General features: G+C 44.2%; 1 protein-coding gene across 1 annotated transcript in view; it reads right to left on the bottom strand.

The window, feature by feature from the left end:
- TACR3 (tachykinin receptor 3) overlaps positions 1 to 9,799 on the bottom strand; it is a 33,285-nt gene extending 23,486 nt beyond the window's left edge. Inside the window, exon 1 of the mRNA XM_081877039.1 lies at positions 8,915 to 9,799. Within this exon, the coding sequence (XP_081733165.1) occupies positions 8,915 to 9,381 (467 nt within the window). The 5' untranslated portion in view covers positions 9,382 to 9,799. The remainder of the gene's footprint in view (positions 1 to 8,914) is intronic.
- Positions 9,800 to 27,330: the final 17,531 nt, after the last annotated feature.

The raw sequence follows: 27,330 nt of genomic DNA, 5'->3' as shown, positions 1-27,330 counted from the left end.
AGCAGAACTGATGTTGGTGGGGCACTAAATCTAAGCGATGGAACAAGCTGTATTATTCTCCATACTACCTTGTAAATATATATGGGGTAGATCATAATAGTTCAAAGGATGGTAATTGGTTCTGTGTTTGTAATCACAAGTGTCCGCCTATCTGGCTAGACTTGCCAGAGAATTGTATAATAAACAGCTATTACCCTGATCAAAGTCTAACAGAGCTGAATGTCTATTCAATGTCCATTCTAGAATCTACTGGGACATTTTTTTAAAAAAAGATGAGGTGAACAAAATTTCAGATTTTTATACAGTTAAATTAAGGGAAACCTACGCTGGGTTAAACCACAGAGCCTAGGACTTGTCAATCAGAAGGTCGGCGGTTTAAATCCCCGACACGGGGTGAGCTCCCGTAGCTCGATCCCTGCTCCTGCTAACCTAGCATACGAAAGCATGTCAAAGTGCAAGTAGATAGATAGGTACCACTCCGGCGGGAAGGTAAACGGCGTTTCCATGCGCTGCTCTGGTTCACCAGAAGCGGCTTAGTCATGCTGGCCACATGACCCAGAAACTGTACGCCGGCTCCCTCGGCCAATAAAGTGAGATGAGCACCGCAACTCCAGAGTCGGCCACGACTGGACCTAATGGTCAGGGGTCCCTTTACCATTACCTTTTTACCAGTTTGCAATGCTGGTACAGTTGGAACTTGGACCAAGTCTTGCCCATTCATTGGAAATTTGTCCAATTGGTCCAAAGTATCAGTCCTGGAAAAGATGTTGAATAGCTTCCAATGGGGTCTGTGTTTCTCCAGAGGAGGGAATGTAGCCCATGCTTTGCAGGTGGAGGGTTGCCAGTTCAATTCCCAGCATCTCCAGTTAAAAGGGGTTCAGGTGATGGGTCCGTTTCCATCACCACAGCCCAAGACCCTGAAAAACAGCTGTCACTCAGATGGACAAGATGGGTTAGATAGACCAATTGTCTCTCACCTGGTGTAAGGACGATACCTGCAATCCTATGGGAAGCCTTTTCCTGTCTTGTTTCTATTGTTACATTTGTGTCTCACTCTTACTCATCCACTGTCACTTACCCCACCCCATCCCATTGCTAGGCACAATGCACCCACCTCATAAGAGAGAACCTGGTGTGGGTTGGTGATTCCCTCTTTCCCTGGCCAGGAGATGGAAGGAGCAATGAATGAGAGGGTGCTGACTTCTAGCAACTCTAGCTCATCACAGGGCACTAGGCAAATAGCTATTATGATTACTTTTTTGCAATGCAGCCCCTCTGTTTTCTTACCCTAAGGAATATTATCACTTTTGTACATACAGTGGTACCTCAGGTTAAGTACTTAATTCATTCCGGAGGTCCGTCCTTAACCTGAAACTGTTCTTAACCTGAAGCACCACTTTAGCTAATGGGGCCTCCTGCTGATGCTGCGCTGCTGGAGCACAATTTCTGTTCTCATCCTGAAGCAAAGTTCTTAACCTGAAGCACTATTTCTGGGTTAGCGGAGTCTGTAACCTGAAGCGTCTGTAACCTGAAGCATATGTAACCCGAGGTACCACTGTATCTGTTTGTGTAGTAACCTTGAATTGCAAACTGTGCTATAAGACAGGCAACGAAGAAAGATTTCAGCCCTGATTACTTCACGAGTGAGTTATTTGAGACACATAGGTGAACAAGCATTTCATTTGATTGAGATGATACACATTTGGGACATGTGCTTTAATTGGATAGATGATTATTTCAACATTCTGTTCTGATGCTTCAAGGAAGTTGTTCTGTATATTTAAGGAGTGGGGAAAACACATGTCCCAAGCACACACAATCTCTGTTCGCCTCTACCAGTCAGCGACCTAATCTCACAAATTAAGATTTCCTATTCTTATTAGGTAGCAGAAAACAAAAGTTCCACAGACTCATTACTGTAAAGAGTGGCAGGGGAGAACTTTGTTGTGCGTTGCAGTGTGTACGCTGGAGGGAAATAAAACAAATAGTCCATAAAATGGTGTCTTGTGAAAAAAAGATTTTAAGAAGGCATATTTGAGAAAGATAATCTTTTAGTACCCATCTCTTTGGAAATATCATTTGCAGAAAACACTGTAAGACAATGACTTTCTATGGAAACCCATGAGAAATAATCAGCTCAGGTTTCCCACAGTTTTAGCAATATAAACATCAAGAACATCTGTGAAATTACATTGTTTCAGTCCCAGCATACCCACAGGACATAAAACTGTGCAAGTGTAAGAGGCTTGGATGTCATTTCAGGAAAAAAATGAACATTAACTTAGGTATAGGAAGTAGAAAAATCTGGAAGAAAAATGCATGGGCAACCCCCTCTGCCCACCAAGTAGCCTGTAGCAGAACACATGTTCTGCATGCAACACATCTCAGGTTCAATCTTTGGCATCTTAGGATAGGACTGGGAAGGTCTTCTGCATCCTGGGGAGCTGCTGCTAGTCAATGTAGGGCTGATGCAGGATCCATCCATGCCTCCATTTGCCCTGCAGCCTTTCCTTGCAAAAACCTGTGCTTTACTGCTGAATCAGACCAAAGTTTACAGTGCCTGCTGTGGCTGTAGAGACTGATATGGGTGAGATATGTTTTGTTGCAGCTGGGGCAGATGAAGGCATCCTGTTTAGCTGCTGCAGATGTACCATGGCGTTTCTTCTCTCTCTGCTCCTCCCAGCAGTTATTCCTCCTCTGGTCACTGTTACGGATGTCTGTCTCCAGGTCCTGCAGTTGTCTGCGAGGGATTCCCACACAGTGGGGTTGATCTTGCCAGTCATCATGTCATGTTTGCAGACCTCTTTGCAGTGCAGAGTTGGTCTGCCAATGAGCCCGGTGCTTGAAGCCAGCTCCCCATAGAGCATGTCCTTGGAGATCCTTGCATCTTCCATTTTTGTGGACATGACCAAGCCAGAATAGATGTTGCCGAGACAGGAGTGTGAACGTGCTGGGAATGTTTGTTTGGGAGATGACATCTTTATTTGAGACTCTGGCCTGCCATGTGATGCCCAAAAGCTTCCTGACACAGCACATGTGGAAAGTGTTGAGGCATTGCTCCTGGCAGTTATAAGTTGCCCCATGACCCACTTCTATAAAGCAGCGTGCTCAACATGCAAGCCTGGTAGATCTTCACCTTGATACAGTGGTACCTCGGGTTACGGACGCTTCAGATTACAGATGCTTCAGGTTACAGACTCTGCTAACCCAGAAATAGTACCTTGGGTTAAGAACTTTGTTTCAGGATGAGAACAGAAATCGTGTGGTGGCGGGAGGCCCCTTTAGCTAAAGTGGTACCTCAGGTTAAGAACAGTTTCAGGTTAAGAACGGACCTCCAGAACGAATTAAGTTCTTAACCCAAGGTATCACTGTATTGCATGTTAGCATCACATTCTCCCATACTGTTTTGGAGAGGCAAGCCATTGCTGTAGCTGCCTTGCCAATACACTTGTCCAGGTCACTGTTGATGGAAGTGGTGCTGGTTATGGTGGAACCCAGGTAGACAAAATTGTGGTCACCAGTGCTGATGCATGGAGTCTTGACCCTCCAACCCCACCTCCAGGATGTCCTACAGATTCAGGAATGGGTCTAGTAGGAGGGTACCCCTTGAAACCTGCAACTGGCATTGCACAAAGTGACATATATCCATCTTCCATTTCAATGGATCTCGCTCAGGACCTTTTCCTGATCCATTTTGGCCATGGTGATCCATATGGCTTTTAGACGTGTTCTTTTTGCTTTGATGCCAGAAACATTAAGCTCCCACTCATAAGGAAAACAGATTCATTTGCAGAAGAATTTTGATACCCTGTGCACCATGTCCTCATATTGCTATTAATGCATGAACGAACTGTCAATTTAATCCTTCATAACATTTTGCTCCTTTCAGTGGCTTTTGTGGGGGGAAAGTAAGTGGCAATTATTGCTGATAAATATTAATGCCATACTCCAAGCTTCGTGGATGTCCGGGATATGGGGAAATGAGCCGCTTGCAAAATAACAGCAGTAATAAAAAAAATACTTAGCATTTTTCATAGTGATCACAGTATGCTATTGACTCCAACTCAATTAAGCTTCTCAGGCTTTTTGTGAAGTAGGAAAAACAGAAAGATTGCTTCATTTGCTACTGTAATGAAAAGAAGTTCTTGCATAACAACACATAGCATTTGAAAAGCTAGTTTGAACCTATGGTTTCATCTAGTCAAGGTTAGGTGGTGGGAAGAGACAGGGCGGGGGACTGATTCAATCTCCTAGATAGGAGAAGCAGGCAGTGTATTTTGGAACACCATTAAGGCTGAGGCCACCAACCTTTGGGGGCACATTGCAAATGGGAGAAACTTTTGTGAAGCCACACACACACACACACACACCACAAGCAAACACAGCCATCTGTTCTGTGGGTTCCAATAAATGCTAGGACTTTGCAGTCAATTCAACCAAATCAGTTGTGGATTGCTCTGGAGCAAGTCAGGCCCACCCAGAATGATTTGGAGCACTCCAGAGTGCTCCAGAGCTGAAAAACACTCTGTAAGAAAGCCCTGGTAGCCTGTCTCCAAAGTGTTGTAATTAGTAATCATTAATAAATTTAATTAATTGTAATTAATTATTAATTACAACACCATTTAACATGAATGTCAGTGTGAGGAGAATAGGACTTTGCTCATGTACAACTTTAGCTTCCAATCCACAGCTAGAATCTCACCAAACACTGCAATCACAGTGCCTGAATTGGGGGGGGGGGGGAATCAAACATTAACGGTGACTATCACAATAAAACATTGGCGCTAAGCTACCTGTCTGAAACTTGGCAAGGTTTCTCTCCTCTTGGGAGGCTACCCCTTCTTTAAATTTCATGCAGTTATGACCAAAAACAAGAAAGCTACAGCTGTTTTGGTTTCCTAATGCAAATGAATCACCAGAAGACAGAGGATCACATTTAGATGCTTTGCAAATCACTTATGAGCTTGATAGATGCCAAATCACAGAGGGGAGATATTTTCAGATTTTCTCAGTCTCTTGCAGTTGTGGAATTCAGTCCTATGTGAGAACTGGAAAACACCATCCCTCACTCCTTTTAAACAGGCATGAAGACCCATTCCCCACCCCCACATTTTTAAAAATGAAATCTGGGATTATCAGGATTCTAATCCATCTGTGCTAGTGGCTAAGATTTACAAAATGAATTACTTTCACTTGATCTGTATTTTGATTGTATTGTCTACTAATTAATTCCCTTGGGTCTGAGAGTTTTTCTTGTTCTGTCTCTGTGCCTTGAGAAAAGAAGACGACGAAGAAGAAGAGTTTGGATTTGATATCCTGCTTTATCACTACCCTAAGGAGTCTCAAAGCGGCTAACATTCTCCTTTCCCTTCCTCCCCCACAACAAACACTCTGTGAGGTGAGTGGGGCTGAGAGACTTCAGAGAAGCGTGACTGGCCCAAGGTCACCCAGCAGCTGCATGTGGAAGAGCGGAGACGTGAACCAGGTTCACCAGATTATGAGACTACCGCTCTTAACCACTACACCACACTGACTCAATCTGACTCGCTGAGCTGAAGCTCAGTTAAGCAAAATCTCTCTTCAGATTTCCTGCGCATCTGATCAGATCTGATTCAGCAGGTGAGACCCACCTTTTGCAAGGCACAGCAGCAGAACACCAAGAAAAGCTACAGGACCCGGGGGAGTTAATCAGTACACAATACAATAAAAACAGAGGTCAAGCGAAAGTGTGGGCGTGCCTTTAGATCATATGCCTTGGTTGCTGCACCAGGGAGTGACTACTATATGCAGTTCAAGGAAGAAGCAATCTGCTAGACATGTGAGAATCAAACTAGGACAACTCCTTCCCACCTTTAGAAGAATATTTATTTATTTCCGACCATTTATAATCTACTCAATTACAATCATCTGTAAGCAGTGTGCAATATGTGGACTGACAGCAACCTAACCTGTGCCACAAAATCCACCCAAATTGCCTGTGGGAACCATGTTAGCCAGTTGCAGTCAAACCAGCAAAGAGCCCTGTGGTTTTATGATGTTTTCATGGGCAACAGAACATTTCATCAGATGCATTAAGTTAGTTGGCAGAATGTGTACACACATTATATATTTAGACACACACACACACACACACATGTTCATACACATACTGAAGAGAACATGTAAACAGTGAGCTTCAAAGGCCACAAAATGCGAGAAAAAACCCTATGGACATTTATATTCATATATTGTGTGTTTGCAAGTCTCTGTCTGGGCATCACAAACAATAAGTTATTTGGGACCTCCAAGGAAAGGTTGCAGTGTGGAGTGTTCCTGTTCACGGTCCCATTTTCCCATGCCCTCTCCCCGGATACTCCATTATGTCCCACTTTTCTGGGCCCACTGAGCATGCCCAGTCCTCATTGGGCTGAGCATATTCTCTCTCTCTCTCTCTCTCTCTCTCTCTCTCTCTCTCTCTCTCTCTCTCCTCTTAGGGTATTTCCCACACTCCTAAATTTATTTTGTCCTTCCTCAAGCTTCCTGATCTGTGGATGGCACTGTTCTGGCTAAATAAGGATTCACACTCATCCCTGTCCTTCAGAAAGAAGAGGAAGTTATTATGATTAGCATCACTAGCCATGATGACTATGCTCTTCCTCCACTGTGGATGTATGCCTCTGAATACCAGTTGAATCACATGGTGAGCATGGTGCTACATTGGGGAGCTTGCAGGGCTTCCCATAGGCATCTCTGTAGCTGGTCACAATGAGAAGAAGATGTTGGACTAGATGGGCTCTGCATTGCAGGACATTGGACTAGATGACTCTTGGTACCCTTCTATGATTCTTCTTATGTTAGAGCTACAACATCCCTCACCATTAGTCCTGCTGGTTGAGGCTGACGGAAGTTGTAGTCCAGAATATCTTGAGGGCACTGTGTTGAAGAAGGCTGCCCTATACAATAGTGAACCAAAGTTTACTGCCATGCCATGTGCCAAATGGCCCACTGGAGTTGAAAGCTGCCTTGCTGAGGTTTCACACCAACTGTTTGTCTCCTGCTTGGTCTCTTTTATGTTCAGCTGCTCGGGGCAACTCCTGCGGGAAGCCAGCCAAGCAATTATCTGAAGAGCTATTATTGCACTTCGTCCAAGTGTACCATTGCTGATCCCACACAGAGGAGGTTTTTCTGAGCTTTTGTTTTGACTGGAGATAACGGCTCCTTGAGGAGGAGAGAAAAGTTTTCACCATGGTAAACCTTAGCCTGATCTCCGCAGGCTCAGCAATGACTCATTGGCCAAAGAAGAATAGCACCCAGGTGACTGGCCTGTTATGGAGCACTAGCAAAATAAATAAATAAATAAATAAATAAATAAATAAATAAATAAATGCATGAAAAAAGAAACTTCCTGTATACTGAAAATATATCAAGGATCTGCTAAAAAAAGTATTTTAGTTGGATACTGACCAATAAAAATAGCTTTCCTATGATACACAGAATGTATGCCCTCATTAGTGAATGATCACGGCCTGTTTTTGCTTGCATCAGATAATGAATTAATTCTAACACCCATCCGTGGGGCATTCTTGGAATAATCAGGAGAGCCTGCCTCTGAGCATGCACAGAACACACCCCTCATTGCCCAATAAGCAGGCTCCTTTCCCAAGCATTTCGCCATCTTTGGAAGTAGAGTAGCTCTCCAGAACTCATTTGATTTTTTAAAACTCTCATTAAAAAGGGAAAAGAAATCAAGCAATAAAACAAGGGATCGGTGCCCTGCTGCTTCGGACTCTCCGAGAATCCGAAGTTTGTGTCATTACGCAGTAAATGGCAGCAACTATCTGAACCTACAACAGCACAAAATGAAAGACAAGCGGTGATGGCTCTCTCAAGCACGCTCCCATCCACCCAAGCAAAGCGATGGAGCCGATCTCATTCATGAGCGGAACCCTCCGAACGTATCCAAAGGAGACTCGCGCGCTTGTTAGAACGTTCCACAGCCGCCCTAGACACTCCCACTAGACCGCCCAGAGCCACAAGTAGCTCATTGACAAAAAAGGGAGAAAAATAGCAGGAAGCGATCAATTAACCTCAACAGTTGCAATGACGGAGGCAACAGAAAACACATTCTCTAAAATGCAGCTTTCTAAAATTCAGGGCAAAAACAACAACTCCTCCCACTGTCTCTGAAGAGATGGTTCTTCCCCTATGACTGCTGCGAAAATAATCATAATCGTAAGAGTACAGAGAAGAGGGAGATTTGAACAGCTTGCGCAGATCGGATCGCCTGATCAGAGCGGACCCTCTGGCAGCGAGGGAGGGCTGGCAAGCAACGCAGCGAGGCTAATGAAAAGGGCCGGGAAAGGGAGGGGATAATCAGGATTAAGAAAGAAAACGCGAAAATAAATACACTTTTACTACAGGATTATAGCTGACCTAGTACTGTTCACAAGCTTGATAGGGAGTGTGTACTGCAGCGGAGGGGAGCCGGGAATGGCCAAAAGGGTAAGTGATGCACGTAGGTAACAATGACTAAAAGCCGAGATAAAGTGGAGCCTCCATGGACAGGCGCAGTAAACCCCCGAATATCAGATCCTGGGAGGAAAAAAAAAAAAAAGACCCAGTAGTTCCCAGCTTAGGAGAGCCTAGAAACACGTGGCCAGGCGCGCTTACAACACCCTACGTTTAGTCCAGTAAGGGCAATTGCTGTGATAACTTTCAAAGATGCTGTTAAGATACACACCACAATCCCTTTACCGTGCAGAAAAAGAGAGCAAAGGCGGGGGGGGGAGGGGAAGGGGGAGGGACAACCAGATTTTCGCGGGGACTCGAGCTGAGCAGTGACACCCAAACGGAGCGAGCGACGGAGGTTCCGACGGGGCGCGCCCACCTCTCCCGCCTGCCTTCTCCTCGCGTCTCCCGCCCGCTCCTTCCTCACCTGTCCACCGCAATGACGGTCATGGAGTAGATGCTGGCGAAGACGGCGGTGATGGGGAAGAAGTTCTGGAAGCGGCAATAGGCCTCTCCGAAGTACCAGTCTCCATGGAGTGCGTAGATGAAATTGACCAGCGTGTTGAAAGCGGCCACGGAGGCGTCGGAGAAAGCCAAGTTGACCAGGAAGTAGTTGGTGACCGTCCTCATGCGCTTGTGCGCCAGGATGATCCAGATCACCACCACGTTGCCGAACACGGCCACGGCCACCACGGCGCCGTACGCCAAGGACCATAGCGCTATGCACCACGACTGCTGCACAAAACGGTTGGAAAAGTTGGCGGCGGGCGCCAGCGGGAACGAGGCCGCCGACCAGTTCCCGGCCGTCGGGGATACGCTCTCGTTCCAGCTGCCCAGCTCAGCGCCAGCGCCGCCGCCGCCTCCGCTCCAGTTGGCCGCGGGAACCGAAGTCATCTCACTCCTCAGCGCCTTCCCCGGCAGAGAAACCGCGCGCCTTGCGCCCCTCCACCCTGGACAGCCCGGGAAGGAAGGCGCAAGGAAAGAGAGGGGCGCGCGCCTGGAAGCAACAGCCCCGCGGCGGTGGGGGCAAAGCCGCTTGAGGATCCGCGACGTCTCTAAGTGCGCTCCTTGCGCGCTTCTCTGGGTTGCTCAGGAATGCTGTTTGGAAAGGGGGAGCGCTCCGCTGCCGGCGCCACTTTTATAGGTGTCTGTGAATCCGGCGTCGAAGCTGCTCGGCTTCATAGGCTGGGAAGAGCTCTCTCACTCCCCCTCCCCACCTTTCCATCCGCCGCGCGATCCCTCCCCTTGGCTAGCTTTGGCCAAGGCGTGCGCTTCAAGCGGTCGTCAATGACGAAGTGGCCGCGGACCAGATCTATGGCAGAAACGGAGTCTGCGCTTAGGTAATGGGAGGCTCCGGAGTTATACGGAGGAGAAGGTGCATGACCTCAGAGTCCGTGAAACATAGAAAGCTGCCTTATACCAAGTCAGACCATGGGTCCACTTGGCTCAGTTTTGTCTGCACTGACCAGCAGCGGCTCTCCAGGGTTTCAGGAAGACATTCCCAGTCCTACCCGGAGAAACCAGGGATTGAGCCTGGGTCCTGGGACCTTCTCTCTCCTGCTGCGTGGCGTCTCTGACTTCTGCCTTAGTCTTCTGTCGACGGCACCACTGCTGAGTTCTTTCGTTCTATAGCCACTGTGCATTAGCAGATATTCTCCAGTATTCGCCCAGCTTCCATTGAAGTACATTGTAGGGCCCCGAAACACCCTGGCCATGCTGTAATTTCATGAACGCTTTAAATAAATCTCCTGTATGAGAGCAGGGGTCCTTTAAAAAACACACAACAAATAAACAAATGCCTTCTGCGTTTCATCAAGGAGTCTCTATAATACCTGGAGGCTGCAGTCCTATTCTCACTTTACACAGGTGTAGTCAATGATATCAATGGGACTTATTTCTGAGCTGAGATTGCAGAAAATCAGATTAAGCGGTCCAGTTGCTTCTATGCTGATCATCATAGTGTTGAGTTTGGGGAACCATTAGTTAAACCATTTCCCATTCCCTGCCATCACTCATTATGCTGAGAAGCACATACGGTAATTCATCAGATGCTTGTAAGAACATGATGGCTGTGCTCTGTTTCCATGGTCAGAGGCAGTAATGCTTCTGAATACCATATGCCTGAAATCACAGGACGGAAATAGAATAGAACTGCAGAGCTGGAAGGAACCACGAGGGCCCCCTGTAATTCAGGAATCTTTTGCCCAAAGTGGGAGACAGTCAACTTTATTGTATGTAGCCAAAGGCCTTTACAATATACAGAATTTTATTTATATTTTATACATGTATTTCAAAGCAATACATGAATTGAAGGAGAAATTTGTTATGGAAAGTCACAGGGCCACTGTGAATAGCCATGCTCCATGGGTAACATAGCATTAGATTAAAATGTATAATTCATTGTAATTCTTGATATGGTTAGAATGCAGCCCCTTGACTGTCAGTGCAAAAATATTATTTCTGTTTTATTTATTTCATTTATATCGCACCTTTTCCTCTAGGGAGCTCAAGGCGGCACACATGGTTCTTCCCCTCCTCATTTAATTTAGCTGCCATATGCATAACGTACAAAGGTTTATCAGCTAGAAGTTTGATTGCCCCTTCCTGAGGTGACTGATCCAAGTACAACTGAAGAATAGAACTCAAGACAGAACAGAAAATAGTGCACAATATTGTTAAGAGTTTGTGGGTGCCAAAGCTTGTGTGCGCCAGACACTCATAATTTCTGGATTTAGTAAGTGTTAGAATTTAATCAATGCTTGGAGAGTTTAACTGGAAGCCAGACTCTTAAGAACTGGACTCAGCTTCCTGTGTTCAGGAGACCACATGAGAGATGGAGCATGAAAAGAGAAAGAAGACAGTGAGATGGGCCATCAGGAAAGGAAAGGCTCTTGAACTCTGAGATAATTAGCAGAGCCAAAGCAGAGTGGGGAATTTGGGGTTGCCGTTGGGGACGGTGTGGGCTGGAGGGAAATAATTGGAGTCTGTAAAACATGGCAAATTGGAGAGAGGCTGAGTCATGGCTGGTGTCTTTTTGAATCCAAGGCTGCTGTGGCCATAGGAGAAGCAAGAACCTCTTGGGGTGTCAATGCTGTAAGTCCCTCCATCATAGGCTCAAGTTGTATATATGTGTAAATAAACCATATATCATAAAGACACCACAGACTCCTCTGTGCCTCATTTCCAAAGGAAACATGAACCCTGGGTAAGTGCCTGGAACCCTTGGAATCTCACACCACTTGGAGACTGGGCCTGCTCCAATAGGGCTCTTCCTCTATTCTTAAATTTGCACTGTAAAAGGTATGTAAAACCCTGACGTTGCTGAGTTTCTAGTAAACATGTATAGTTCCCAATTAGTACAATGGTGCTTTACTCCCAAGTAAGTGTACATAGGATTGCAGCCCTGCAGCCAATTCAATGGTCTTCACACCAAAGTATATGCGTTTATGACATACAGCTCTTCTTATTTTGGTTGTTTTTGCTGCACACAAGACTTACAGAATTACTCATCTTGATTTAAAGATTTTTCTCTCCTTCCACACTGCTTGAGTCTATATTTCAATGAAAAACACCCCACTAAAATCAATGGGGGAAATCCCATTGATTATTTAATAGGATTCATTTGCTCCCTACTGTGATGTTATTAGGGATGGGAATTGAAGGTAGCAGTGACATCCTTCTGAGACAAATTAAATAAGATTGCCATTTCCCATTGCTGCCTCTCAACCTCAACCACCACAGCTTCCCTGGAGAGGAAGGTTAATTTCTTTAAAATGATTCCAGAAAAAGAAGGATTGTGGGTGTCTGGCACCTGAGCTCTGCCTTATTAGAAAGCAAACATGGTCAACACATAGTTTAAAGGTGTGCCATTTGTTGCACATCATGATTTTGGAGAGCAGTAAAGTTTTGACTCATTGACTTTATCTGGTTTGTATTGTCCACAATAGAACATATCATAGTAGACAGGTAAAAGAGACGTGGGTAGCACTGTGGTCTAAACCACTGAGCCTCTTGGGCTTTCCGATCAGAAGGTTGGCAGTTTGAATCCCCGCAATGGGGTGAGCTTCCGTTGTTCTGTCCCAGCTCCTGTCAACCTAGCAGTTCGAAAGCACATCATAAGTAGGGAAGGTAAACAACGTTTCCATGTGCTCTGGCACACGTCAAGGTGTCCCATTGTGTCAGAAAGCTGTCTGTGGACAAACATTGGCTCCCTCAGCCTGAAAAGTGAGATGAGAGCTGCACCCCATAGTCACCTTTGACTGCACTTAACTGTCCAGGAGTCCTTTACCTCTTACCTTTGATAGACAGGTGATGGCACTATGCTTGCTAACTAACCAATGGCCTGCCTCAGGGCTTTGCAAATAGGCCCAGGCCAGACTGGAAACGTAGGTCCCATTTCAATAATCTTGACCCCCTCAAAAACGTAGGCCCTTTCCAATTGGTCCACCTGTCCCCACCCTCTGTTCTGGCCTGAGCGCCTCCTGTGCATTTAGCAGCTGCTTGCTGTGAAGGTAATCAGCAGGTGAAGCATTTCACAGCATGGAGATAGCATGAGGATTGCAAGAACCTGTCTCAGGGGCGTAGCTAGGATTTATGTTGGGGGGTAGGGTAGGACACCCCCTTGTCATCACCCTCTGTCTAGCAGATTCAGAATGAAATGTCTCATCAATGGTTGTTTTAAATTTTTTTGATCCTAAGTGCTCAGAAAAATCTGTCAAAATCTTTCTACAATTTATACTATTAGTTAAGTATTTTTATTTATTTGCTTGATTTAGGGGGGTGCAGCTGCCCCCTGCCCCCCTGTTACACCCATAACCTGTCTCTTTGAACTGCTTTACACATGTGCAGTCCCAGTATCATAAGAAAACATAGTGGCCAGGACTGAGGATGCCACCAGTGTCACAAGCAGTGACAAAAAATTCAAGGCAACCACTCTGGGCAGTGACTGCAGGAGAGACACCAAGTCATAGATCAGGGTCCCTCTCCCCAGTGTCATAGACCCTTGACCTGCCCAGGTTAAGTAAAGATCTGCTCCCCAGGGATGAAAACACCTTGTGCCACTTGGCTGCAGCAGTCTAGGGGAGCGATGTTTCTTCCCTTACCATCAATATCTCAGTGATGTCATGATTCATTTTGAAGTGTACAAGGTCATCACAACAGGTCCCACAGCCATGCCCAAGGACAATCCGAAAATGCAGGCAGCTGAGCTATGTTAATAATATATTAATATAACTAACAAAGCAGATATTAAATGGCAAAACATTTCAGCTTTTGCCTTCTTTAGCTGCTCTGATGTGAATCAAAGGGTCTCAGCATCCTTTGATTCATAGAAGAGTAGCTCAGGAATGGGGAAGCTGAAACGTTTTGCTATAAGAATTTAACATCTCTGTTTTGTTACTCACTGTAATAAACCACATCCTCTGAAGATTCAGAGCAATTTTTCTGTAGCTCACTCTCACCTTCTCACACAAAGGCGACATAGCCTAATTCCCCATTTATTAGGATAAGCAAGAATGCAATCCTATACCGGTTTCCTGGAGGTAAGCCCCATTGAGTTCAGTGGGGCTTGCTTCTGATTGCATAGGATGAACTTGTAAAACATACTGAGATTTAACAAAAGCCACCTGAACTGTAACCTTTAGCATTTAATTAGAAATGCAAACAGTCCTGCAAAGAAGGGTTACTGTTTAAGCTGCTAGTGTGACGTAGCAATCGCATCAAAGGAAAGGATAGAAGTACACAGCCATTGCTTGATTATTTTTTTCATTCTTAGGCTTCCTCTAGGCCAGGGGTCAGCAACCTTTTCCAGCTGTGGGCTGGTCCACCGTCCCTCAGACCATGCGGTGGGCCGGACTATATTTTTTGGGGAAAATGAACAAATTCCTATGCCCCACAAATAACCCAGAGATGCATTTTAAATAAAAGCACACATTCTCCTTATGTAAAAACACACTGATTCCCAGATTATCCGTGGGCCGGATTGAGAAGGCGATTGGGCTGCATCTGGCCCGCGGGCCTTAGGTTGCCTACCCCTGGTCTAGGCTAATCTGTCACAAAAACTTGAAAGCCTCATTATCACCTCAGTCACCAGAGCAAAGAGGGGCCACCAGCTACTCCAACACTCTAGTGGATGATGCCATCATTTCTGCCATGAAAAAACAACTACCATAGAGCTGTGCTTCCTGCATCTCCACTCCACTGCACCACTGACCTTTAAAGAGTACCAGTTGGAGCTGTAGAAGCTGTAACATCTAACACCAGTTACCTCTGCCTTCATTTTTTAATAGACAAATTTTACAGCTTTTTTGTGTCTTAGTTTTCTTTTGTCAGCAGCTGCCTTGGAGGCCTGTTGTCAAGCAGAACAGCTTAAAAATTTGAGTCAACACCTGCTGAGGTCTCTGCATAGCATGCTGCTATTAAAAGTGGTGGGAAAACTGGCTGCCTTCGTTGGCATCTGAGAGGTTTAAAGAAATTCAAGGAGACAGCACAATCTGAAGCTATAACAAGAGCCACAATCAGGTCTTTTGCTTGCGAGGTGTTTATCAATTAGAAGAGGAACGTTAATCAGAAGGACCTTCCAACTAATCAGTAACTAAATGGAAAGACATTTGACAAAGAAAGCCTGTCATCTGGAACACAGAATCGTGTGCATATGAATGTGTGACAGGGATTTATTTATTCATTCAACTCTTCATAATCCACACTTTTCAAGTATATATTGATCAAGGCAGCTTATAATATAAAAATGCAGTAAATTAAGGTTATACAGGGTGAGTCCTTTAAAAGAGGCCCCGTGGCTACAGAGTACACATGTTCCATGGGGCCTTTTTAAAAAGACTCACCCTGTATTATAGCTTATAAAACATAATCAAAACATTGGTAGATACTGGTGAATCAAAACAAAACACATATCGTGAAAGCCTGTGTAAGCGGTATAGTTTTCAGAAGATGTCTGAAAGAAGGTAGGGACGATTCCTGACAAACCTCTATTGGCAGGGAGTTCCACAGGGCAGGCTCTGCCACAACAAAGGCTCAGTTTCTGTTGAAGGCCAATCGAACGTGAGGAGCATGGGGAATTCTGCCCCATCAGACTTTTTCAGTGATCAAAGTGCAGTACAAGGCAACGGCTGTTCCTTAAGAGATGGGTGTATGTTGTACTTCACAACATTTGGTTAAATTGTGGAGCAGGGCCAGTGGTGGGCGGTGCCAAAAGTCAATGTGGGTGAAGCAGCAAATGTAAACTTTGCCTTTGTACAATAGGCTAGTTTCTACACACATTCCTCACTGTCCTAGACAAGCAAGAGGCATTATCAGAGTTCAAGGTCAAATCCCAGCCAGGCAAAAACACTCAAAGAGGATGCAAAGCAGGGCCAGTGAGGGTTGTGGCTTGGGTAGAGTCTCAAGGACCATTTTGGGATCTACCACCAGCAGCACGACAGCTGGGACTAGATCTATGATTTAGCAGGTATACCAGGATTCTCAGCACTTGATCATTGCCAGCAGTGGTGCACTAGCAGATGAGCAATTCCACCCTAGTCAAAACCCTTTTGGACAGCATATTGATGAATAGAGTTACTTTCTTTTAATTATTGTTTTGTTCTTTTTTTGGGGGGGGGCACTTGCATTTTGTGTTGTTATAGAAATGTTTATGCCAACCAGTCTGGGATCTTTGTGCCGAAGGCTGAGATGATTATCTAAAATAAGCTGTATAAGCAAACAAACTAACAATACTGTGTGCTCTGATGCTAACCCATTATTCTACCCACTGCTGGCCTTTGTTAGTTCTGGTAGGAATTATATTTCACCAGACAGTGTTTGGAGATAAAAGGACCTTCGCACATGCTGCTCATTCATTTAATGCAGGGCTCCCTTTCCTTTGGCAGGAAGCGAATGGCAAGATGATGATTCCTTCTTTGGTTTTGGAGATCCATTCATAAACTAAAATCCCTCGTCTGACTTGCCAATGTGAGCTAGCTCTCTTGATTTCCTGAGGCTTTATCTCATTGCACCAGCTCTTTGTGGTTTAATTTTCTATCATAGGCACTTTGAATTCCCTTGCCACCCCCCACCCACCCCCACCCTTCAGCTGAATCGCAGGTTAGAGCGCTTGAAAGACTGTCTTTCTTGGCAGGTGTTTTGACAGATGAAAAAATTCTTGCACACTAAGGATGCTTTCTGACTGCTCCAGATTCGCAGTTTGCTCATCTATTTCATTCACAAATGTCCCGGTGATACCTTGTTTGCTGTGACAGCTTATTTGTGCTAAGCTATTCTCCTGGGCTTGCCAGCCCTACCTGGCTTCCGAGTCGAGATAATTTTCATTGTATTTATTTATGGAGCTCTTCTCATCAAAACTGGTTGGAGCCACAGAGCGGAAGCTTCTGCCTGCTTGTTCTTGTGTGTGAGAGTATGAATATATATATACTCATCATAAAGCCTGGGGAACTGAGATGTATGTTATTTATTTATTGTTTTCTATTATATACTATATTGTTATTCCACCTTGGCTTCCAATGAAGTCCAGGGTGGCAAACAGCAAGTGACAAAACAAGAAGCACTTCTTGAAAACAATTCCATTACAGGTGAGACTGGGAAGGGTCTCAAATTTAAAGGGTTGTTGAAACAGCTGTGTGAGAGAGAAGAGGATCTGCCACTCAGTGGTGGGAATTATTTCCTTAGGGCACATCAGAAATATGGCCAATATCTTGCCTAATAATGGGAACAACCTGCCCTGTTTGCCTGAGACTGAGGAGGTTAGCTATGGATTCTCAGCCAAGTTCTCTTTTAATCTTAGATGTTGCTGGAGAGAGAGAGAGAGAGAAAGAGAGAGATATGGAGGAGGGGAAGAACCTGTGTCCCATCAGATGAAGTATCCATCACCTTTGACCATTGGTTCTGCTGGTCCCCACTGCTGCTCTAGATACCATAAAACCCCTTTGGGTTGCATCACAAGATGGCTGCTGTTCCTTTGGCCCCAGAGGTTTATTTTTCAAATTTCTCCTTTCCACTGCTGGCTTAATGTCCTCCCCAGGGAACAGTAGTTCTAAGAGGGGCACTAGAAGCAGCAAACCGAAGATTCACAGCCCTAGTCTCCACACAAGACTCTAATTTCCAGGTGTCTTTGGAGAAAGCTGATGGTTATTACATTGGTGCAAGGCAGATATGTTTGTAGTGTAGGAAAGCCCTAAGTAGAAAGGCATGATTAAATAAAAATGCCTTATGTTTCTTCTGTCACTTCCAGACATCCCTTAATAAGATATATTTGGTCTGTAAGACCAACTAGATGGACATTTGGGTAGGAGAAAAGTTTATTTATGTATCTTATATATACAAATGAAGAAATGAAACGTTATTCCAGTAAGGAGAAGTCTTAAGTATGCATTGATTCTTAAAAAAAATATTTTATTAGCTTTTGTATAATAACATAACATCCTTAATCTCTCCCCACCATAACAAATATTAAGTTATACTTTAACACGAGGGCTTCTTATCAGTCCGTACATATTATCCCAAAGTCCAGCATATAAAGTCCTGGACACAGCACACACACAAAATCTTATCTGTCACAGACATGCATTCCCAGAAAAGAGTGTGGAACAGATTGTACTGTCCATGGTAGCCACATCTGCAACAATGCTTTGGAGAGTTTAGACCAGTATAATTTGTACATTGAATAAATGACCACCATACACTGCATAAAAATTCAGTTTTTCTCTTTTTTAATTCACTTTTAAATTATGAGTCATTTTCTCAGCAATGGCTGGTCGCATGTGTTGATTCTTAATCATGGAATCTACACGCCAGCCACAGAACCCGCCACTTCATTTCTGCTTGTCCTAGTCAGAAAGAAGCTTGGCAAGCCTTGGTCTTCAATTATGGAGATTTCCAAATGCTGCAGCCATTGCCCTTTAACATTCAAGTGAGGTAGTGATGGAGGAGGATCTTTCTTTGTTAGAGCAGCAATGGTCACAAATTGCACACATTTGTGTGTGTGTATGTAGCTCTTTCATGGCAAAACATAAATCCGGCAATAACTGTTATTAAAAGATTTTTGTTACAGCTGTAACTACCGGGTTTATTACAGGGAATAGGAGGTTTCTGAAATAATAAAAAGAGGGATTAGAACAATATTTTTGGCTATGTTTGTCTGCCTTGGCTATATTACCGCTTTCAGTCCTCTTGACTATGCAGAGAGGGAAATGCTGCACATCATCCCTTAGGCAGCAAGTCAGGAAAACCATCTTATTGCATCTGTGCATCATCCTTGTGTTGTGTTTGGGGAATCATTAGTACTGTTCAAGGCATCTGTTTTCTGTCCTGCCATGAGTTAGTCTTCATTTACTGAATATTACTTATAGAAGGCAATTGGATTTCTCAGTGGAGCCGTTCAGCACATCACATGTCTCCTCCAAAGCTACTTAGTCAGGGGGAGGTTTGTTCCTTGCAACAGGGTGTTGGTTAGAGGCCTCTGTTCCAAACTTATTGATTGGCATACTCAGGGATTTACCCCCCCCCCAGCTGGAACTCACTGGAACTCATTTCTGGCACCTCTCGGGTGGGCACCATTGTCATTATAAGAGAACAAGGTTCATGGTGACTTCCACCACCTCTTTTTCTAGAAAAATAGCACTGGTCATACCAATCAGTTACTGGAGTTGAATTAGCCACTGATCAGGCCAGCCAAGATATTTTAATCCCTGTGTTGCAGGGCAGAGCAGCACTCTCCTCCATTCTGGGCGAAGAATTTGACCAGACTGGCAAATCGATCTTTGCTTAACACTGGAGATGGGACATGATCAGTAGTATAGGGGCAAATTCAGAAGAACAGGCTCCCTTCATGAAAGTCACAGCCCCTTCTAACACTACATAACTTTATATGATTATGCAACCATCTTATAATTAGATGATGATGATGATGATGATGATGATAATAATAATAATAATGATAAGGGATGCATTGCAATGATCAGTGATGCACTCCATGTGCTGCTTTTCAGATAGGTCTACCATTTTCTGTGCACATACTTGGCCAGATGATTTGGAGTGCTCCAATACCTTCTTTCAGAGTGACTTAAGTGGTGCTTTCCCTGAAGTTCCACTGTATGTAACCGAACTCGCACACCATTCTCTTGAAATTGAAGCATCCGTGTTTTCAGTCTGTTCTAGGACATGAGAGAGGGGCCCTGCAGGAACCCCACTGCCGAAAGAGAAGTGGGTCTTTGACCCCACCCCTATGACCCCGGACCACTACAACATCATACACCATACCTGATGGCAGCAGCTACCTTGGGAGGTGAGGAACAGGTTAACTTAGGGTGCACAGAGGGAATGGTGTGGGGGACTGCAGCCACCCCTCAGCACCTGCCGCCTGAGGCAGCTGCCTCTCTTTGTCTAACAATAGGACCAGAGCTGCCTCTGATGAGGCAGACCAACTTGTTCTCACATGGCTGAGCCTACAGTTTTTTTAAAAACAACAACAACCCAGGAGAATGTATTTAATCACTTCATGCAGCTATAAATTCTTGCTAGAGAGAATCTGGAGGTATAAAAAGCACCTTTAAATTATTTTCACCAAGGGGTCCTTACTTCATGCAGCTTTGTTCAGAAATGAGGCTGTTTTCTAAAAGGATCCTGTTATTAGAATCTTTCCCCAGCAGGAATAGCTTCCTTGAACCAAGTTCAGTTTCTGAGTGCATTTGCTATGAATCGCTTTGCAGGTTTTAGTGGAAGGAAGAGAGACCGTCCCTGAGCACTTTGCTGCCTGTAGAGAAATATATTCAGGTCAGTGTCAATGCCAGGCAGTCAAATTTTGCATCAAGAAAGGTGGGTTTTGCAATCTGTCTAAACAATGTAGACTGTGTCAACCTGCATATTGTTTTCTTATTTTGTATAATTTATTCTATTCACTGTAAGTTATAGGAAAGGCCAAAAGGTTTCTGTAGAGCACTGAAACCTCATTTCTGATAACTGGAAAGCTTATTAAATCACCCATGTGACTTTTAAGATTTCAACAGACGTTGCTCACACACCTTCGAGTGTATCTTTATATAAGCAAGGACTAACAACCTTTTAAAAAACACAAGTTGAGATTCTCGATGAATCTGAATTCTGTACCCATTATTACATTGTGAACTTCTTCTGCACTTCTGAGTAATACACACCACCTTGGCCATCATATTTTATATCTGGGATTTGTTGCTCGTGTTTTCTTTCTTTGAAATGAAATGAAGACTTCATTTTTTTTTTAAAAAAATCTAATTTCACATACACCACATACTAGCATTCTGATTTCATGGTGGTTGCTCCAGGCGAAGTAGAGAGGAGAGCTATCTTATTAGTTTGGTTCTGGCAAATTAAGTAAAAAAAGTATTGAGGCATCAGTGCCCACTGACGCTGAAAAGACTATTGTCACTATTCATTTTAGGCGTTTTGAGAATACAGGGTTTCTCTGGTTTTAAGCAATGAAATGTGAGATTTGTTTTATTGTAAGAAATCTGAAAGATGGTAGAGCAATTAACATTATTGGGGTATCACTACGCATCAGAATTTTTCTCAGTTAGCAGAGGGTGACAAGTCATCAGTCTCAGCACAATGCATTGTTTCATCATCAGTCAGTTCCTCTTTTGTTGTTGTTTAGTCGTTTAGTCGTGTCTGACTCTTCGCTACCCCATGGACCAGAGCACGCCAGGCACTCCTGTCTTCCACTGCCTCCTGCAGTTTGGTCAAACTCATGCTGGTAGCTTCAAGAACACTATCCAACCATCTCGTCCTCTGTCATCCCCTTCTCCTTGTGCCCTCCATCTTTCCAAACATCAGGGTCTTTTCCAGGGAGTCTTCTCTTCTCATGAGGTGGCCAAAGTATTGGAGCCTCAGCTTCAGGATCTGTCCTTCCAGTGAGCACTCAGGGCTGATTTCCTTCAGAATGGATAGGTTTGATCTTCTTGCAGTCCATGGGACTCTCAAGAGTCTCCTCCAGCACCATAATTCAAAAGCATCAATTCTTCGGCGATCAGCCTTCTTTATGATCCAGCTCTCACTTCCATACATCACTACTGGGAAAACCATAGTCTTTACTATACGGACTTTTGTTGGCAAGGTGCTGCTAATTATTTTAAAGCTTTCTTAATCCAATGTAGTTTGATAGCTCAAATCACAGTCAAGTCAATCACATGGACTGAGGACCAATCAAGGAGATCTGAGCAGTTTATTCAGAACGAACATACAGAATAGATGCATATTTTATCTGCACTGCGGTGCTCATCTGGGCCCATTGAAATGGCTGCATGTGTCTTCTGATGCCCATCTATGAGGATGTTTGTTCTGATAGGAAGCTGTCTTTAACTGATTTAGATCATTGGTTCATCTAGCTCAGTGCTGTGTACATCAGCAGTGGTGCTCCAGAATTTCAGGCAAGGTTCTCTCCCAGCCGTACCTGGAGATGCTGGGGATTGAACCAGGAACCTTCTGTTCAATTTGACAAACAGCGCAGAAAACTAGGCAGTGTGTGTAAAAAATACTTTCCATAGTAACACTTCCCTGTCGGGGAAATTGCTGGCATGTGAGAGTGAAGCTTGGTAGGTTAGTTTTTATAGGAGCAGAGAAACTAGTGAATTCATGGTAGATATATTGAACCTGGATGGGTTCAAGGTTTAGCTAAAGGATCAGAAATGTTTCATGGATAAGGAAGGGCAAGAGGAGAAGAAAATAGGTAGGTCCAAGGATAATGCATGTAGGATGCATAATAAGGTCTTGAGATTCTTTCTTTACTGATGAAGTTTTAAATATTATAAATTGGACTAGATTCTCCAAACTGCCTTGGGAAAGGTGTCTCTTTAATTTATGGTGACCTTTAAGAAGCGGCTTGACCATACATTATGATCAGAAATTTGTAACTGGAGAGCATTTTGGGAGCATGAATGCTGCATTCATTTTACTAGTGTGGTGTGAATTATGATGCAAAGGGCCAAAACGATGATCCTGTAAAATTTTATTTGTGAGTTAATCACTCAGTTCTCTTCTGGAATCATGTTAATGGTGGGTGGAGGGACATGCATACAAAAGACAGTGAGATTTAGGTAAAATTAGGGACTTCCGGGTTGGCGCCATCGCCGAATGGCGGACTCCCTCCGAGCTCCGGAGGGAGCCTGCTCGGCAGGGGCTGGGTCCTGCCGCGCCGGCGACGCGGGGACCCCTAAAAACCATGGGCGCAGATCTTGTTATTAATATATGCCAGCCAGGTCTGTAGTGTCTTATTTTATGCTGTGTCTCATCAATTACAAGACCTTGTTATTGATGTAGAAATACCATCTGTAGGTCTGTAGCTGCATGACATATTTTATTTATTTATTTATTATATTTATAGCCCACACACCCTCCCAAAAGAGCTCAGGGCAGTAACATATCTGTGTAAAAATACAATTAAAAATAAAATAAAAAGTATACTTCGTTAAGGATGCTGACAGTTGTTAGGCAATACGTATCTCCTCCACAGAGCCACAATTCCCAGAGTTCTCTGGGAAGAGGGATTGAGTGTTAAATCATTCTGGGAATAGGGGTCTCCTAACAATTCTCAGCGCCCTTAAGAAACTACAGCTCCCAGGATTCTTTGGGGAAGCAAGGACAGTTTAAAGTGGCATGACACCGCTTTAAATAGTGCAGATGGGGTCTATGTCTCCGCACAATTCACCTTCCATTTGGGGTTAGAGGGAACAGAGGGTAAGTGAGTTGGCCTACCCAGACTGGCAGTCAGTCAGTCAGTCAGTCAGTCAGTCAGTCAGGAGAGGAGTAAAGCCCCCTCCTTTTTGATGCCATCTTTTGCAGTGGTTCTGTTGAAAGGAATATGAGGCAGAAATATTATTTGTCTCCCTGAGAGAGCAGGCTATACATTTGCCAGAAAACAAACAACTTAATTTCCCCCAACTTAATTAGTGTTTGAAGAAACCAGTCAATAACACATCTGTGCAATAACTTACAAGGCATAACAACATGTTTCTCTTTCCATGTTATTTACTCTGAGTAAAACAGGATACTAGGGAGCAGAATGAAATTAGGAAGAGGAGGGTTGAGAAGTCTGTAATCAAGATCTGCCAAACCTTTTTCCTGTCTTGCTTCACGTTCCTGACAGATACCCCAGTCATTTCAATTTGTTCTCCTAATCCTGACTAACAATTCTATACATGTCTCCTCAGACTTGCCCCATTGACTTCAATGGGAATTACCCCCACTGAGCCTCTTGGGCTTGGTGATCAGAAGGTCGGTGGTTCGAATCCTCATGATGGGGTGAGCTCCTGTTCCTCGGTCCCAGCTCCTGCCAACCTAGCAGTTTGAAAGCAAGTAGATAAATAGGTACCACTCCAGTGGGTAGGTAAACAGCGTTTCCGTGTGCTGCTCTGGTTTCGGTGTTCCATTGCACCAGAAGCGACTTAGTGATGCTGGCCACATGACCTGGAAAAAACTGTCTGTGGACAAACGCTGGCTTCCTCGGCCTCTAAAGCAAGATGAGCGACGCAACCCCAGAGTTGTCTGTGACTGGACCTAACTGTCAGGGATCCTTTTTTAAGTGTGTGCAGCTAGGATGGAGAACCTGATGCCATCCAGAAGTTGTTAGGCTCCAGCTCCCACCATGCTAGACCATTAACCATGCAGGTTGGAAGTGATGAGTGTTGGAATTCCAACAACAACATCTAAAGGGCTACAGGTTTCCCCTCCTTGCTGTACAGCAGCCATGTGGAAACTGTGGCCCTCCAGTTGATGTTGAACTCCAGTTCCCATCAGTCCTAGCCAACATAGCCAATGGCAAAGGATGACGGGAGGATGAATCCAACAACGTCTGGTATTATAAGATACATACAGTGGTACCTAGGGTTACAGATGCTTCAGGTTACAGACTCCGCTAACCCAGAAATAGTACTTCAGGTTAAGACCTTTGCTTCAGGATGAGAACAGAAATTGCGTGGCGGCGGCAGGGTGGCAGCAGGAGGCCCCATTAGCTAAAGTGGTGCTTCAGGTTGAGAACAGTTTCAGGTTAAGAACGGACCTCCGGAATGAATTAAGTTCTTAACCCAAGGTACCACTGTATTCTAAATCTGACATGGAGGGAAAGTCTCTGAGATAAACTGCCTTTCCTTGGAAGATGAACTACTCACTTTTCTCAAACTCTGGAATGCCGAGCAGCTAGACTTCAGAGACAAAGATTCTCTTAAGGTATAGCTGGCTATCTTTATATTATTTAGCTTGATCTAGAGGCAAATTAAGGGGTAGTGAGGGAAGACAAGGCAATCCATTTTGTCAGCGAAGTGATTTAATCTGTTTTCTTTTCCCTTTGAGCTTCCCATATGTCTCTGAATCACTTTTTCTATTCAGCAGGGAAGCAAATTAACAAAAACAACAGCAACACCCCCCACTAAAGTAATATAGAAATGTGGACAGACATTGCCTCTTGTGTCTTTTGTTCCATTTCTGAATGCAGTGTTGATTTGTTTGGTTGCCCAAGGCAATCAGGAAGAAAAAAGGATGTGTTTTATTTAATGCTGAGTGCGTGGTGTTGTTCTGATGTGGTGTTTTTCTTCCATAAATAAATTAGGGGTTGGCTGGAGATCAATTGTCCTCCTTTGAATTTACAAATGGCAAGGGTTTGAATAAGAAAGTCACTTGCAGAAAAGATCCATAGGCATTCTTGCATATCTTTCCCACAAAGGGTTTTAAATTCTGGCATAATTTTGCACATGTATTCCTCCCTGGCTGTTGACTGGCACTTGGGTATAAAGGGTGGAGCAAGCAACCAGGTAACTACCAGACCTGTTACTATTTTGTGGTACAGTGCCATGGTATATTAGCAAATTTATGTTGTGCAACTAAATCACATTTTGTGCTCTTGGAGCCCCTCCTCAAACTGCCAAACTGGATTTTTTTGTGGTCAGAAAAGTGATGGGAAGATGCATTGGAAAGTGTGGGATAATTACGATTTTGGGTGATGATTTATAACTTCCTTGCAATCAAGTCAGAATAAGTGCTCAGTAAATAGTGACATTGCATATTGACAGCCTGGCAGACATTGTTTTCCCTGGCAACCAACAGGCAGGAAAAGGGAAGGGGAAGGGGAAGGGGAAGGGGAAGGGGAAGGGGAAGAAGAAGAAGAAGAAGAAGAAGAAGAAGAAGAAGAAGAAGAAGAAGAAGAAGAAGCAGCAGCAAGAGAGAGAGAGAGAGAGAGAGAGAGAGAGAGGGAGACCCATCTGTGAAAAGGATGAATTCCATCTTAGGGATCATTAGGAAAGGAATTGAAAGCAAAGCTGCTGGTGTCATAAAGCCATTATACAAATCTGTGGTGTGACTACATTTGAAATCCTGTGTATAGTGCTAGTCACTTCATCTCAAAAAGTGGATTGCAGATCTGGAAGAGGTTCAGAGAGGAGCAACCAAAGTGATCAAGGTGTTTGGAGCAACTCTGCTATGAGTTTCAGTGTTTGAGGCTTTTTAATTTAGAAAAAAAGGTGAGTAAGAGGAGACATGATAGGTATATAAATTTATGCATGGTATAGAGAAAGGGCACAGGGAGAAGTTTTAGTCCCTCTCTCATAATGCTACAATTCATGGACAACCAATGAAGCTGCATGCTGGAAGATTCAGACAAACTGCTTCACAGAGCACACAGTTCAACTATGGAATTTGCTGCTATGGGAATGAGTAATAGCCACCGATTTGGATAGCTTTAAAAGAGGATTAGACAAATTCCAGGAGGATAAGGCTAGAAGGAAAATGGAACGACCATGTTGGCTTTGAATCAGGCTCTACACACTTTCATGGCTTTGACTCCACCCAACACCACCATAATTTGACCTCCAACAGATCACCCATGCTGCCATCCGTAGAAAAAGGTTGCTAATCCCTGCTGTACAGTGAGACCACTAGCAGACTTGAAATCAAAAGTGCTTTTGTCAGTTTTATTCTAAGCACTCGTCAAGTTTGTCGCTTGTGAACAGCCTCCCTAGAAGAGTCTTGCCTCTTTAAAAATGTAGCAATGTTATCAGAATGCCAAATAAGCAAGGTTTGTTTCTTGTAAATACGTGTTCCAGTTTCTAATGTGGGGGTTCTTTGGTTTCTGATTGCTTTTCTAAAGAAACAGAACACCTGTCAAGCCTTCTTGAATCAAAGTGCTTTTCGGTATCGCAAACACAGCAATGAAAATACCTGTTGTAGAGACTGATAATTGCCCAGTTCAGCAGAGTAGCCCAGATAATGGCATGAGATTAGTGAGAGTGTGGCATCTAAGAAGAAGGTATTGAAAGCCTTCTTACCTAAAGCTTCTTTTTTTTGTAGGTAAAAGAGCAACGATGTGTCATAAAATCCATATAAACTATGAACATGGGACAAAATGCAAAGATAAATCTGTGTGCTGGTACATCAGTTAAGCAAAAGCAAAACATAAGCCCATTTATTTCAACTGGAACTGTGTTGAACTTAACTTGGATCCAACTCAAAGTTTTTTTTCTGTACAGTTCAGTACTGAGCAGCTTCTACGAGCTGTTTGGAGTCAACTTTACCCTGCTCCTACGAGCTATTCAACATTTAATTGAGGGAGCTATTCAAATAGCTTATAACAAAAAGAGAGAGAGGAACAAATTGAATCCCATTCTGTACTCCCAGGGGCGAAGCTGCATGCTCCGGCACTGGGGGCAGAGAGCAGGCAGGGGCATGGCTGGCGCGCGTCCTGGGATCATGGCGTGTGTCCCAGGGGTGTGGCATGTCACCTGCGGGGGTGTGACGTGCGTCCTGGGGGCGTGGTGCGCCACCTGGCGCGGTGGGGATGGGTGTGTGGCGCGTCTCCAGCGGGGTGGCTGCAATGGT

The sequence above is a fragment of the Podarcis erhardii genome, assembly GCF_964252035.2.
Source record: "Podarcis erhardii genome assembly, chromosome: 9".
NCBI classification, from domain to species: domain Eukaryota; kingdom Metazoa; phylum Chordata; class Lepidosauria; order Squamata; family Lacertidae; genus Podarcis; species Podarcis erhardii.
Note: the sequence above shows the minus strand (reverse complement) of the source record. Positions and strands in the feature narration are given on the sequence as shown.